At 38.0% G+C, this 16717-nt stretch overlaps 1 protein-coding gene across 3 annotated transcripts in view; it reads left to right on the forward strand.

The window, feature by feature from the left end:
• MBNL2 (muscleblind like splicing regulator 2) overlaps window positions 1–16717 on the forward strand; it is a 97654-nt gene that overhangs the window by 61405 nt on the left and 19532 nt on the right. For 2 of the 3 annotated variants that reach the window (XM_085305967.1, XM_085305968.1), the window contains exons 3-7: window positions 597–761; window positions 3936–4136; window positions 5351–5614; window positions 11211–11264; window positions 11999–12152. In XM_085305967.1, the coding sequence (XP_085162093.1) occupies window positions 597–761; window positions 3936–4136; window positions 5351–5614; window positions 11211–11264; window positions 11999–12152 (838 nt within the window). The remainder of the gene's footprint in view (window positions 1–596; window positions 762–3935; window positions 4137–5350; window positions 5615–11210; window positions 11265–11998; window positions 12153–16717) is intronic. The other variant, XM_085305969.1, reaches the window with a different exon arrangement.

Consider the following 16717-nt stretch of genomic DNA (forward strand, 5'->3'; position numbering starts at 1 on the left):
TCTCCAAAAATATCAACTTGACATCTTTCTTTTATGACAATATGAACACTTGAATTAGTTGTACTAGTGCAATAAAGCAGGAAGCTAGAAGCCAGTGGACTGCAGTAGAGATGAAAATACAAGAAAGCACATGCAGAAAGTTGCTATTTTAGATCTTTACTGCCACAAATATGCCATTATTTTAATATAATATGCTGTATTTTCTGAAAGAACGTTTAGATTTATTATTGATAATGTAATTTGTGAGAACATTTATGTTACGGTAACACTAGATAGCCTAGCGAGGATATCATGAGTGGTGATTCAGGCAGTCTGGATATAATTACAGAGCAGTGACCTGTACTTAACAAACTAAAATGCCTTGGCTATTTTCAGTCTTTTTCTTTCTTTGTAGCTAGTAGCCTTAATGACCAGTCAGAGGTAGTGGGCTCAGGCAGAGCTCTAGGCCATCAGCTCCTCCCAGCTTGCTAAAGTGTTCCCAGGAACCTCCTAGTATTTCATTAGTTCTTGCTTAGCTTGTAGTGTAATATTTTGCCCCAAGGCATTAAGCAACCATCAAAAGCGATAAAACAATTAGTGTACGTTTTCTTTTCCAGGGTCGTTGTACAAGGGAAAACTGCAAGTACCTTCATCCACCAACACATTTAAAAACTCAACTGGAAATCAATGGCAGGAACAACTTAATTCAACAAAAAACTGCAGCAGCAATGCTTGCTCAGCAAATGCAGTTCATGTTTCCAGGAACACCGCTACAGCCAGTGGTAAGTGTGTTTCTCGGATGATGTTACCAGCAAGTGAAGCTAAGGTACAAGACTTTACTGACCTGCAAAAAATAAACGCTGTCTGTTAACTTCTGGAACTGCTGAGATGCTGGAAATATGGTTATTTAAATTTGCATATGAAGATATGAAGGAGTATTACTGTAAGCTTGAAACATTTTTATCCCAGCTTTGTCTACTTTTTTCTTTCTCTCTTTCTTTCTCTCTTTCAGCATCTCTCTTTCTCATTAAGTTCATGTCAGGTTTTGTGTAGATTTGCAGGAGTTTTACCCAGAATCCTCCTGGAACAAAAAAGTTGTATAATAACTATTTGCTAGTAAGTTATTTGAGCAGGACTGTGAAGTTCTCCTCACAGGAGTCTGTGAGGTTGAGTGSCTTTAAGTAATATTTAATCCCAATACCAGGAGGAAAGGGTCATGCCATTCCAGGTAGTATTTTCTTACTGTCTTGAAATCTGAAATACCCCAGGATTGCCTAGATGAAGAGAATTGATGGTGCATTCACTTTACAAACTTCAGCATTTTATCTTGAGGTAATGCATATAGTACCTGGAACACTTCAAATACAGAGGGTGACATAAAGCCAGAGTCTTGCAGGCATGAGCAGCATCTTCAGATATACATGAAAGTGATCAGCTGCTCTGAACTGCCTTTGCAGCTCATTCCTGGATGGTATCAGACTTCCAAAATACTGCTAGGCGAGTTATCTGAATTGAACTTTCCACACGTGGCTGTTGCTGCTGTTTTCTCAATTCAAACACCTGGTATGAGGCACTGAAATGGGATTTCTTGACTGACTTGAGGCTTCTACAGTATAGGCACCAACTTCAGAGCTGGGCTTCCTAGGTCCCTTTATAGTTTGTCAAAAGAAATAGACACTTTTAAATACTATCCAATTGGCTTTTTTCAGATGTCTGCATTAGGATTAGATGATTTGTTTGTAAAAGTGCCTTTTSCTTTTCATGGACTGTCAAAGGAGCCAAGTAGTGTCAGCATCTTGGATGAAGACATCTGTATTTGGTCAGATGAATTTCAACCCAGATTCCTTTATTTCAAGTCTTGCTTTCCACTTGAAACATCTGCTGTAAGTTGGGAAGTATGAGCAAAMAATGAGTGTTAGGAGTCCCTGACTTTCTGGTACATGTAGTTTTCTTGGATGATTTCATCTTAATGTCTCAGTTTCCAGTCCTCCCAGTGGAAAGTTCATCAGCTTTCAAGATGTATGTAAGATGTATGTTGGATATACATACTGTCATAATGTGTTTTGATATTTCCTTATGTTTTTACTGCTTGAGTTTTCACCACCACCCCATTTTCATGAAATAGTACAGATATTCCACCGCTCAGTATTAGGAACAAATTTTAAGTGGCGAAATCATCCTTGTTTCTACTCTCTCAGTTCATCATTTGAACTTCACAGTTTCATCTATGTAATGCCTTCTGTACTGATTGCTGTGATAAAAGTGAAGACKTATTTCTCTTTGTCTCACATAAATTGTCAGATTGAGATGACTCAGCTTTGACCAAATGGATAAAAAGTAGAAAAAAATTCCACAGAAGTCATTTGATGTGGATTTATTCTCGAAATTGTATCTGATACAAAATTGGTATTTATATTATTTGTATTTTATATAACACATATTGTTCCAAAATAGTTGAACTGTTATGTCATATAAATTTCATTATTATAATTTAAAGAATTTAACTAGTACTTAGGATATAAACTGTGCTGTTTGATATTGAGTAGTTTTGATCTCTGATAAAAACAGAGCTTATGCTTTTAACTCTCCAGGGCAAATAGATTCCATTTCCATATGGTTGAATATCCTGGCTAGTCTGCTGCTCTCAGCATTTTCTCAGTACTAACTCAGACTCATTTATAATTTAGGAATTTGTTCCTAGGACAAAAAAAAAAAAAAAAAAAAAAAAAAAAAAAAAAAAAAAAAAAAGGCATAAATAAACTCTCCAGCTCCTGTGCTTTATCTTGCATGTTTTCTACACCATGTGTGTGGCTGGCTTCCCTTTTCTAATAGAGGCCGTGCAGACCACCTCAGTGAGGAAGACATTCCTCCTTCATTGAATGTTCTTAAGTTTTTCACTAGTGTTCTATGTGATTTATTTCTAGCTGCCAGCTTATTTGGAAACTTAATTTCTGACAAAGCTGATCTGAGATTTGTCCTGTTTTTCTGCATAGTTTTTCCCCATTTATAATTACAGCTTCACTCTCCGGAGTAAACATCAGTTCTGCAGAACCAGAAAGCTTTCTGGTTCTGACCATGGTGATGTTCTGTCTCTAGCCCRAGTGGAATGGGTGGTAACAAGTCAGCAATTCTGTTTTAGTAGAGCTGTGTTTTAGCATCACACAAGTGCTCTTTCTACTGGTCATGACTTCACTGACTTGCTTTAGGAAGTCATGAAACAGATTTTTACATGCCTRTCATTCCTTCTAGTCAGATTTTTTGTAAGATGAACTCTATAGCTAAGCCTGAATAATCCTTTTCTAAATATTGGGTCCAGCTGAGATTGTAATATTTATTCTGCTTGCCACTGATGGCAGCTGAACACACAAACATTTGCACAGGTGAAATTTTTAGACATGTGATCCATAGTAACATATAATTGCACAGAGTGGCAAAATAGAGTATGCAAACAGATAGAAGTTACATGCTGAAGAGCTCATTATATACACTGTTTTTAAAAATATGGCTTTAATTATAGTTTATTTAATTATAGTTAATAATGGCTCACTTATGAAATTTACTAGTTTGAAAAACAGCATGTTTTCCCAAGGAAACAGGTATTGAGAAAAAGCAATAAGGTCTATGTTATTTCTATTTTTAGATGTGTAAATAAGCCTGCAATGTAAGCTGGACCTCCACAGAGATTCAGGTTAGAAGTGTAATTTCCTTTGCATTGGCAACCTCTTTTCCAGTAACAAAGCTGCAAAGTGCAGATCTTAGTATGCAGCTGGAATGTCTTACATGATTAAAAGAAGAGAATATGCTGTGTGTTTTGCCAGCTGTTTGAAATTTTTGAATAAGAAGATGAATTGGTGCCAGAAAGAACATGCAAAAGACAACTAATAAGTTCTTGGTTAGCTTGTTCCTAAAAGAAAAACCATTCTTTTTTCATCTTTCTCTGTTTTTTCATTTTGCAGCCCACATTTCCAGTGGGTCCCACAATAGGAACGAACACGGCAATTAGCTTTGCTCCTTACCTAACACCAGTAACACCCGGAGTGGGCTTAGTCCCGACTGAGATCCTACCCACGCCACCTGTCATTGTTCCTGGAAGTCCACCGGTTTCAGTCCCTGGTTCAACTGCTACCCAGAAACTCCTCAGGACTGATAAACTGGAGGTACTGTAGACACCACTGTGATCAGAAATACAATTCTCTGCTAGGCTGTATAAAAGATCCTTGGGAAAAACGCTGTTATTTTGTCAGCTATGCTTAAATTTAATTGCTACAAATACAGACATCATGAATAGACAGGATTTCTACTCTTGCAGCCAGTGGTTATGAAAGCATTCTTTTTGTGTTGTTAGTGTTAAGGTAGCATGTTTGTTCAAATTCAATAGGTGGCAAGCAATGTGAAGTTGTTTTGTTGATTAAGTTTGCCTCTCCATTGTGAAGCTCTCCATGGCATAGATTTTAAASCTCAAATATACAGGCCTTTAGAGGYATGCTTTGATGAAATATCCAATAACTACGTTTTTATTCCAGTATGAATTCTGTCCTGATCTGTATGGATCAATATTAGGAGAATTTTATAGCTTTTCAGCCTTGAGCTGGAAATACAGATGTTGAATGTTACAAAACCTGGAACAGACGGAATAGACAAATCCCCAGTTTTACTCAGAGCCTCACAAGAGGTGGTGGATCTCTATATGGCTGAGCTCGATAGAGTCTGTCATCCAAGTGCATGAGAAGGCTAAATGGCACTTGCAGAAACGAATGTCCTTTGCCAGAAGCCTGAGCTCTAATGTCTAGAGCACATTTCTTTTTACAAAAATCTGTGTTCATTATGTCCTTTTTTTAAATTTATTTTTAAGGAAGCTCTCCATTTTGTTTGTAGACTATATTAAAATACAGTGAATCTGATTCATACCTCCCCCGGTATCAGCAAGATGAACCTCTTCTCTGCCTGTGGAGTTGCATGAATATAAAGTACAGTCAGAAAGGGACTGAATATTTTGTGATCCTGAGCTAGTTTTGCAGGGGCAGTTACTTCAGTGAGTATCCTTCCTGGGTGTTTTCTAAACAGAAGGGAGGGAGGAAAAAAAAAGAAAAGGAAAAAGATATTTGGGAAAGTTTCTGTTCTATGTCAAGTTCATTTAGCGGTTATACCACAAAGCTGCCTGTGGAGCCAAATGTGTAAGGGTAAAATTGGATATCTTTTCCTCTCCCTTCTCCCAAAATAAGATAAAGGGTTAATTAGGTTGAATTCACTGAAAAACTTGAGTTAGTGGGAGGAGGGAGAAGGTCTGTCCTTTGGGGCTCTGGGCTCTCCCTCCCCTTTAACATTTTCCCCTTGGGTCTTTCCTCTGCAATGAATGCTGTTTTGCACGTAGGTGTGCAGGGAGTTCCAGAGAGGAAACTGTGCGCGTGGAGAGACTGATTGCCGCTTTGCGCATCCTGCAGACAGCACAATGATTGACACAAACGACAACACCGTAACCGTGTGTATGGATTACATAAAAGGTCGTTGCATGAGGGAGAAATGCAAGTATTTTCACCCTCCTGCACATTTGCAGGCCAAAATCAAAGCGGCGCAACACCAAGCCAACCAGGCTGCAGTGGCAGCCCAGGCAGCTGCGGCAGCTGCGACTGTGATGGTAAGTGCTAGAATATATGGCTGCTTTTTTTGACAAAAGCTCTTTGATGGCTATTTTGCTTCCAGTTAATGCTGTTTGCTTATACTTTCTTTTCTTTTCTCTTTTGCCTTTTTTTTCGTAAAAGATAAGAATTTATAAAATTACTATTGCTTTTTGGGAGGAAATGCTTTTTTCCCCTTTATTCCCTTATTTTAATGCTATGTTTCTATCCAAGACAGTGAAGCAAATGACRCTCTATACCACTTATGTTCTCTGCCTTGATTGTATGTTAAATTTGCCCCTTATTTTTTGAACAGAAATAAAACTGATAAGGTGCAACGTCCCCTGGAAAACAGGGGCATGTATTCTGTTTCAGCTTTTTAGTGTGGCTATAAATGTGGAAATTTGGAAGAAAAGGAAGAAAAGCAAAGAGAGAGTTACTTGTCTCAGAGATGGGCCACAGAAAAGAAACCTATATTGGGCCTCAACTTGCCTCATTTTAGATGCCAGATTTTTAGATATCTGAGGTTAACCTAGCCACTCTTGTCTGCCTTTGGTTAGCAGAGAAAAAAAACACATTCAGATAGCTGTTCATCTTATCTATYGTTAGGCTTGTCTGAGGATGAGAAAGGATTGCCCTCTAGAGATACACATCTTTATCCATTGACTAAAAAGTGTTGACTAGATCTTTTTGAACCTTGGTTAGAACAAACAAGTTCTCATGCCTACCTAGACTTTTTACTTAGTTCTCCCACTGTTATAGACAAGTTACTTGAATCTGTGTTACAATTTTCTATTAGAARAATTGAGTTTAAAAAGTAGTAAACTAAAATGTGAGTATTTAAGAAAAAGCAGATTAAGTATAGTCAGACAAAAAGAGATTGAGGGTGGTTTTATTTTCAGAAGTTTTAAGCTGTTGCTGAAAACTGAAGCAGGCAGTCCATCCATTTATCAGCACTAGATATCTGGTACATTTGCTACCAGCAAAGTTGATAAATTTAAATAGATAGGGTGGTACTGATAAATAAATAAAGSATGCAGGATTTGACTTGGGAGACAAAATTGCTGCTAGCAAATCAAAGAATCATTGTCCTCATTGCTGGCACTGGACGAATAGTTAAGCAGATGTGGTTTGTGGACTTGTGGGCAGTGCATACAATAGTTACAGACAATACAGTTATTCTCTGAGTAAGAAGCCTAGCAGAAACACAATACAGTACACTATATAACTACCCCAAGCTATTGTATTTAGCAAATTAGCAAAGACCAGACATTTTGAGGGACAAAGGGTAAGTTATGCAAGAAAGTAAACCTCCAAACAGAATAAAATTTCTTCAATTTTAATACTTTTTATGGTATCCCCAATCCCTATTTAGAACTAGATGATTTTTAGTTAAACTTCCMTATGCTTGCAGAAATAGAATAGTATCTGGAAATTAGAGCAAAGGAGGGTTTTTTTAAATTCTAATTAGCTTCTATTATGTTCTCTAAATGGGCAACAAAAATTGTGTAATATTTCTATTTCAATCTAGTAAAGAAGAAGGGAGAGAGAGTTGAGGAGATTCTTTTTTTTGCACTTCAGTAGTGGTTGGATATATATCCTGTAATTTTAAATAAGCCATAACTGAAATTACATTAGCCTCAAATGAGCAAGGTGAAGCATCTCTGGAAATACAGAATTGAAAAGTTAGCATTCTAATGTGTTCAAGAATGACCAGAGTACTTASTTGGATCTCGAGAGCAAAAGTAAGGGAGAAATAAGAATCTTAGCTGTAGGGCTTGTTTGCAGGTTGCTCCCAAGTTGAAACTCTGTCCAAGAACAGTTGTAGCTTGGCAACTGCAATTGCAGCAACAAGTATAGTGAGGGTCTAAAAGTGTGCAAGACCTAGAAAATCAAGGGCTTTATGAAGTATTCCAGTCAGGATATAGAATTCTTTCTATGCTTCACTATATATGGATGTTCATTTCTCTCCAGAGTCACATGAATATTTACAGTTAAATGTATTAACATGTATCTCTATTAGCATTAAAGTTTTGTGCTGGCCGTGTCTGCATAGACTCAGGGTCAGACTTAGGCTGCCTTCGAATCGAGGCCCTGCAGGGGAGAGCCTGGGGGCTGTGAGCCTTGCCCGGGCTGTTTGTCRAGTGATGCCACTGAAAGAGCAGATGGAAGTCACAAGTTAGGCATAGGGTGGCAGGGCCCATTCACAAGGCAGATGAGTGCACTGATGAGTGCACTGTGGRTTGTTGGCAGAAACACAGGAGATTTTGCTTCCTGGGTGAGCAGACTGGGTTGTTCTGGTCCAGAGGGTGCTCTYGCAGGTGAGTGTTGTGGATAGGGAGTTATTAGAGCAGTGGAGCTTTTAAGACCTTCAGAGATCAATGAATTCTGTAGTCTGGGACCTTGCAGAAAATGCCCTTTCTATAGTTCTRTAATTTAAGCTTAGGAATTTTTACTCAGATACCTTAGCTGACCTTATCATTTGAAGTAAGAAGCAAGGGGAATGACAATCTGTGAAAGAGGCTATAGACTATGTACAGCTTAAATGTGAAGGGCATTAGAAGACAGTGCCATCCATCACTGTACTTAAGAAGAGAGCATGAAAAATCACTGAGGAATATACAGCCTAAATTAAAATATGAAATCATAGACTAGTTCACAGGAGCATTTAGGTGGGAAGGGACTTCTGGAGATTGTCTAGTTCAACTCCTCCCTGCTCAAAACAGGGTCAGCTAGAGCAGGTTGTCCAAAACTGTGTCCGCTTGGGTTTTGAATATGAACAAGGATGGAGGCTCTACAGCCTCTCTGGGCAACAGTCTGTTAYAGTGTTTTATCACCCTCACAGGTGATAAAAGTCTTTTCTAATGTTTAAATGAGATCTCTTGTGTTCCAATTTGTGCCCRYTGCCTCTTGTCCTGTCACTGGRTACCACTGAGAAGAGTCTGGCTCTGTCTTYTTTACTCTTTCCCCATCRGGTATTTATACACATTGATAAAATCCCCCCAAGCCTACTTTTCCCAGGCTAAACAACCCTCAGCCTCTGCTCACATGTTAGATGCCCTAGTCCCTTAATTGTCTCCATGGCCCTTTGTTGTATTCGCTTCAGTAAGTCCATGTCTCTCTCTCACTGGGGAGTCCAGAACTGGACCCAGCACTCCAGATGTGGCCTCACCAGGTCTAAGTAGAGGAGAAGAATCACATCCCTCAGCCTTCTGGCAATTCTTTTCCGGATGCAGTCCAAGAGGCTGTTGGCCTTCTTCACTGCAGTAGTGTGTTACTGGCTCATGTTCAACTTCTTGTCCACAAGGATCCTCATATCCTTTTTTGCAGAGCTGCTTTCCAGCTGATTGACACTCTGTACTGGTGCATGGGGTTATTCCTCCCCAGGTGCAGGACTTTGCATTCCCTTTGTTGAACTTCATTAGCTTCTTCTCTGCCCATTTCTCCAGCCTGTCAAGGACACACTGACTGGTGGCACAACCCTCTGGTGAATCAGCCACTCCTCCCAGTTTTGTATCGTCTGCAAACTTGCTGAGAGTGCACTCTGTCCCTTCATCCAGTTTATTAATGAAGAGGTTAAACAGTGTTGGACCCAGTATCAACCCCTGCGGTACATCAGTAGTGACTGGCCTCCAGTTGGACTTTGTGTCACTGATCACAAGTCTCTGAGCCCAGCTGTTCAGCCACTTTTCAGTCTACCTCACTGTCCATCTGTTTAGACCATACATCATCAGCTTGTCTGTGAGGATTTTATGGGAGACAGAAGGCTTACTAACGTTGAGGTAAGCAACATTCAGTGCTCTCCTCTCATCCACCCAGACAGTCATTTCATCATAGGTATCAGAAACGTTAAGCATGATTTTCCCTTTGTAAATCCATGTTGACTACTACTAGTCACTTTCTTGTCGTTCATGTTTCTAGAAATGGTATCCAGAATTGGTTACTCCATCCGCTTCCCAGGAAGCAAGGTGAGGCTGACTGATCTGTAGTTTCCGAGACCCTCATTCTTGCCCTTCTTGAAGATAGGGGTGACATTTGTTGTCCTCCATTCCTCAGGAACCTCTCCTCATCACCATGTCCTTTCAAAGATTGTCTAGCTCCCCCCGTCCTCAAAACATGGTCAGCTAGAGCAGGTTGTCCAGGACCACGTCCACTTGGATTTTGAATGTGACCAAGGATGGAGACTCCACAACTTTAGCTGAGATATTTCTTGTTATATCTCCATCTTCGACCCAGACAGATCCTTAGGAAGCACAGAGGAACAGGTCCTGTAAATCAAGGGTATATAGTTCGGAAATGTGCTGAAGGAGAGGCAGTGAGAGTGGTGAGCATCCTCATGGAACACAGGTGCAGCAGAGCAGGAATGTGGAATAGGCAAAGCAAGGGTCAGCCTGCAAAATTTCCTGCTGGCATTTCGTAGTTTTGTGACCGTTAGCTGTTTGAAGGCATTTTGTGCCTCATGCTCCCGTTTTCTCTTCTCTTCCCTATTTCCACATTTTGATGTCAAGATAGACATAATCCCACATATCCTAAAAAAACACTAAATGTCAATATGTTTTAAAAAAAGAGTAAAAAATTTGTAAGTAAAACTTCCTTTCCTCTCTGAACATTTTTACATTAAAATTTGGAAGTAATATTTAATACGGAAAGATTTTTTAGAGTGCTGTCATGCCAGCCATAAATTTTATCTTATTATGGAAATATACATAAATGTTTTACTATGCCTAAGTATTTTCTTTAAACATTTTTGATRATGCTGGACTAGTATCAGAAGTCATACTCAGATGTGCATTGATGCAGCGGGAGCAGTATTTTTGTTACTGTATGCTCCTKAAGCTCGTATTAAAGGTTGTAACAAAATTTAGAAAATATGTTTTAAATTCTGAAGGGCTTTTTTTCCTCTCAATGTAATGTGGTAAGTTACAAGGCAAAAATCTGCAAAAATGTCCCCCTGTACTGAAAAAATAAAGAATTAATGATAAGTTAGTGTAAGTCAACATATTAATCTGCTTTATACTGGGAAAGGAGACCCTCTTCCGTTTTGAACCCCAAACCTATTGAATTATGCACTGCTGTTAACTAAGACTCTTACCTTGCAAATACATGTATTGGTAACCTTTGTAACACACTACAGTGTTCTCCAAAGCTTTTGTTGAAGTTGTAGTCTTTGAAATTTATTGTATGCTTTTTAATTTGACTTAACTAACTTATCAGAAATTCTTAGAGGATTATCCTTAAAACTTTCTGCATCTCTGTGAAGTGTTGATAAAATGCTTAATAGTGTCTGCAAGCTGCTGTTTTACTCAACTTTCCTGAATTTCAAACATCTATATTTTACTCTCTTATATGCTTTTAACTAAGGTATAGTAGATGCATTTTTGCTTCAGTACTAATTCAGAGTGTAATATTCATTTCTTTAGAAGACATTTTTGTTGTTGTGCATGCCTAGTGTTTTGTATGTTGTATATTGCATTCAGAATATTTTTTTCCTTCTCACCTATCCACAATGCAATGCCGTTCCCATGATGCACCTCTGCTTGCTGTTTACCTGTATGTTAATTCGCTTGAATCCCATTGGCCCACTGCCATCATGTGCTCGCTGCCTGTTATTAAAAGACTCAGTCGACTGCCAAAGCAATGAAGCGACCTCTCGAAGCAACTGTAGACCTGGTACTTTGACCTTTCACCTTTTGCTTTGCATGTAGCTTTGTTCGGAGAAGCAACTAATGAAACTCGTTATCGCTTTCGTTTTTTAAACATCAGCCGGAAACGATTTCACCTCTTGTTAATTTACGGGGAAAGAAAGTATTATATAAAAAAAAAGGGGGTCAAAAAAAGCAAAAAAAAAACAGAATTTTTTTTAAGCCGCCACCCCGCGCCTCCGTATACTTGTAGTTCTCCATCTCATTCTCATACGTAACGAACGCGGACGATTTAGTTCGGCTCCTAACATGGTTTCATTTTTAAATATCTTGTCATTTAAAAAGAAAAAAAAAAAAGTTGAACTGAGATAAAACTGCTTCTGTAATTGAAAATGCTTGACATAATCCATTAATCTATATGATAATAGGAAACGGTATTTAAATTGAAAAGATACTTGGCAATGAAACACAAGTGGTTTTTTCTCCCTATAATATTCAAAAGCCTCTTTAAAGAAAATGCCATTTTTGTTGCTTTAAAGGCCTTTCTTTTCAGTAGTTGTGCTGCTACAGTTTTAGTTAATAGTACCATGCTTTTGCTATCAGTAACAATATTTCACTCATTTTACATTGCTATGCTTTGAGTTAATATGCATGGCAAGGCATCTTTAGTGGCTTTAAAAATAATAAGTTATTTTATTTATATGTATGTTATAGACAATGCCTTAAAAGTTGTGTGATTTTAACTAACTGTCTTATTTCCAGGCCTTTCCTCCTGGTGTTCTTCACCCTTTACCAAAGAGACAAGCACTTGAAAAAAGCAATGGTGCCAGTGCCGTTTTCAATCCCAGTGTCTTGCACTATCAACAGGCTCTTGCCAATGCTCAGTTGCAGCAACATGCAGCATTTATCCCAACAGGTATGTTGCACTCACATTGAACAAATTCTGTATTACTTGGGTAGCCTTTGTGTAAGACAGTTTCTTTTGCACTTCATAAAATGTTTTATTGTGTTCCCTGTTCTTTCTGAGATGAAGTCTGCACAAGCTATTTTAATCCTTCTGCAAAGTATGAGATTTCAAGCAGTAATTTCAACATGCCATTAGATTGCCTTTCATATTCACAGCCTAGTTAATCATTGTCCACAGTTTGCCCTTTCTTCCTATATTAAACTGGTTGTATTTTGACTTTATCTGCCAGAGCCTAGGGAATGAGAAGGCAAAATATTGCTAACAAAATACTGGGAAAGGCATTACGCTTCCGAGATGCAGTGAGAAGTGTGCAGGCGCTCCCCACCCTCTGGATGTAGCTTTATGCTCCCTCTGTTGCTGTTTTGCAGCCATGGGATTACCCTTGCTGCACATTAGCCGAGTGAGAACTGAAACACCAGCAATAACCTTGCAGCCAGTGCCTGCATGGAAGCACAGTGAAAAAGAGATTGCTCCCTGCATCTGCATTAAAGGGTTTTCAGGCATCAGATTGGTGTTCGTGGTTTTCATTTTGGAATGAAACCCGTACTTTTCCTAGCATTTATGGTTAATAGTGGGGTTATAATTCTTTGTGTGGATGATCTAAAAACAAGAGAATGTAATTTGTATTTCATTGCTTGGAAGTCTCCGTAAAGTTAGCCTAACGAAGGATCCACTGCAGCTTGAGCTGCATAACGTCTGGTGCCAGGGCTTCTATTTAATGCTGTGAAAGAAAGAGGGGACTAGATATTTGCATAAACAAGAACAATATAATTCTTTAAATTATGTCARTCACCCCACTCCGAACTTTCTAAAGGTAAATATCCAGTGTAATGAATTACATGATTTGACTTGTAATTAACAAAATACATATTTCAGTTTCAGATTGTTATCAACTGTGAACTTCCAGAATTCTTAAAAACTATGCGTTTTCAAATGCATTTTGTTGACATTTCAACATCTTATATATAGAAATAATAGCTAGTTAAACAAGGGATGAAAAGCAGCATGCAGTGATTTCCCGATATATCAACATTCCGTATGTTTTTAAAGGAAAAAAACAGACACAGAGGGCATTTCATGAAATTTTGGTGTAAGACCTAAGTAATAACCTTGGAACTTTCCCCTGTAATTATCATAGTAAGTTATAGAACACAGTATTTTTAGCGCCTTTGTGCACCAGAATATTCATGGTAGAAAATGTGCTGACACTTACGGGAGTGTTTGAAAAAGAATCATGAGAGCCTGCCTTTTTGGAAATGAATGGAAGGACTGCCCTGTGCTTACAAACATACAGGAATTTCCACAAGTTCTTCTTACATTGTCATCTAAGAATTTACAATAAGATATGCATTATTCTTTCTCTTAAGCACTCCCTTTCAGGCTTATCGCTATTGTATGCAGCTACCATAGAATGTAGATTAACTGTGGAAGATACAGTAGTCTATAAACTTTTTTTCAGTGAAATAGCATTTAGATATTTTCCAGACTTTTGGAGTGCTCATGCTTCCTTGAGTACCTCATTCTTTCTGCTGTTTATTGTCCTTTCCTCTTTCCAACTGATGGTCAGAATTATAATTTTAGTTTATAAATTTCTGATGGTGGAAAAGGCGGTTCTTGGAGCCAAATCTTAAGGGCCAGATTGTTGACAAGTCTCAAAACAAGTGCACAAAAAAGAGGAGTTAGAGAAATAACATAGCAGATGAAGCCCAGAAGCACAGTGGAAGACCTCTTTAACAATACTGAACTCCTGCTCTTTGTGAGCGCCATCAGCACCTGTAAAGGATGTTAGAGAGAGGAGTGGGGTGTGGGAGGAGATTGGAAAGGGGGGAACCCACTCTATAAGGATGAGTGTAATGAGCTTTTCTTTAAAGATGGTGCATCTGCAATTCCCATATTTCTTGGGAAGCCCAAGAGAAGATGCACCTCTTTGGATTTGCTTGGTGTAAAGACTGTTGTGTCAGCCAAATCTAAGGAGCAATGCATGACATTATCTGCTGGATTTTACATGATTATGTAATATTTTCTGAACTGGGATAATTTTAAAATGTGTTGCTTGTGTGTGTGTGCATTTAAAAAGTTTAATTTTAAGACAAGTTTTGCTGCTGGAATATATATAAAACTGAATTGTTTTATATAACTTCTCTGCTTTCTTAACYACTTGCTCCCCTAATAAAAAGTGTGGGGCTTGATTTAGCATGGCTTATTTCCAAATTTTTGCACTTTGTTTTACATCAGTACAATTGCTTTGTCACTTTTCCTTATCGTTTGGTGAATGATCTTAAAAGCAACAAGTCTTTTCCCTCTTTCCAGTGCTGTTTGTCCAAGTTTTTACAACCACTAGCCTAGGAACTTTGTGTATTCTCTGGGGATTCTTCTTTGGTAAGGTCATTCATAGTTACTTGCTACTGTGATGGTTGGATAAAAGGCTGCTGTAATAATCAAGCAGGAATTCAGAAAACATATTTGACTTTGTAACAAACATGGGTGTATGTGGCACTACTCCCTTTACCTTTCCACCCTTCACTGGCTTGCTGTATGCGCTGTACTGAACATACGCTGTTCTGTTTCTCATTTGGCCTTTCAGAAAGGTTGAAGGGTGACTAGGCACTGAAACTAAACTGCATGGCAGGTAAATAGTCTTTACTGAGCATTGCTTGAGGCACAAGGTGTGTTACTGAGTTCTGACCACACTTTTACTTGTTTAGCTTTGAGAATTGTCACAGCAGCGTTTTTATTGGATCGATCAGAAACACATCTCCGCTTAAACTTAGTGTGTTGTTGAGAATGTGCACATGAATATTAAAAATAAATTTGACAAAACCCCTGCAGAATAATGACAGATAATTCCATTTTGCCCGCTTTCTCCACTGAGAAGGAAGAAGAGTTGATGAACATTGGTCTGTGCAACATTAAGCCGTTTGAATTATGTAACGGGTTCTAAAAGTCCAAAAATAATGTGATAATATTTACTCAAAGAAGTTTTTGTAAACAGAAACCTATTGCTACAAACATATTAAATGAAAGAGTTTACAAAGTTTCCTGTATATACACAGAAAAAAGCAATATATCATACAGTATGTTCAAGTAGGATTTTAGTTTGAACATAATCATGTTTTAGGGGTTAAAGCAAAGCAAAACTATGAATGACCTTAGGGTTTTTGTTTAACTAACTAACTTATCTGTGGTTATGCTTGAATCTCACTTTGAATGTTAACTCTAAACAGCTAACCTGTTTCTTCCCTTTATCCACTTTTTTCACCTATCATTGCATGACATGCAGGGTCAGTTTTGTGCATGACACCCGCTACCAGTATTGGTAGGTTCCAAATTTCTTTGTTTTATGTTATATATAATGTATATTCACTTGTTTCAGAAATCTTAGCCAAGACTTAGACAATGACTAGAATTAAAGGTTCACTTGTCCTTCTGGCTGACGTTGTATAGTTTTTAGATTTGTAGATAAAAACTGCAGTTTAGATGTGGTTTCACCTGCTATAACAACTACACTGCAAAAGCATAATACCATGAATTCCAGTCTGCTTTTCAGTTTTCAAAGTTTTATTTCTCTTTATAATTTATATTGTCTAGTACTATAAAATCATAAAATATTGGAAAAGCCAGCAAATTTCATCAGTGTTTCAGAAGTTTCATAGTGGTGTGCCTATTTCTCCTTTTTGCTGTGTGTTAGAAAGTTTTATCAGCGTTTCCCAGAAATACATACTTTGATCCGCAGAGGTTCTGTTGAGACCTGTGATCTGAATCTTACTCCTCCTTTAAACATATTTGCAACTTGGAACAAATATTTTTGGCAGTGCAAAGTTGAAGTCCAACATAACAGACTAACTCAGAAAAGTTATCCCTTGTTCTGCTCTGTAGCCCTACCCTAGTGAGTTTTCACTGGACTACTCAGAAAAGCAGCTAAAATATCAGGCCTTTAACAGTCAAATTAATACCCTGTCATGAAAATGTTGATTAAAATTCATTCTTAAAATGAACAGGATCAGAACACTTCACAAACTCAGCCTTGCTTTATTAGATCAAACAAATTAGTGTTTAAATCAGGAAAATGATCATCATCCTACTCCTGATTTTTGCTTCAGACTAGATGGTGATTTAACCATGATAAAGTCTAACAGTTATGGGGTGCTGGTAGATAAAATGAAAAAATTGAATTGCAGAGGAAGACAGCAAATATCTGGTGTCCTTCATAATGAAGGTAAATGAATATAATTCATTTCTAATTGTGTTTCAAAATTAATAAACAGTTAGCATTTTCCTTCCCTAGATGAAATATTTTGTTTGCAGAATTTTGTAATACAAATACTGGGGGAAAAAAAAGTTCTCCAGGTAACAGACTGTTTGGGCAGAGAAGTAATTTGCACAAGTAACCCAGTCAGTCCCCACGTTTCCAGTGATCTTTGCTCTTTTTCTGGGAATCGCTGATTGTGTTGACAAACTTCCTTTAATTGTACTTGTAATAAGCTATTCTCCTTTTTTTTTTTTTTTTTTTTTTT

The sequence above is a fragment of the Rhea americana genome, unplaced genomic scaffold (genome assembly GCF_003343005.1).
Source record: "Rhea americana isolate MKP2758 unplaced genomic scaffold, rheAme1 scaffold_23, whole genome shotgun sequence".
NCBI lineage: Eukaryota > Metazoa > Chordata > Aves > Rheiformes > Rheidae > Rhea > Rhea americana.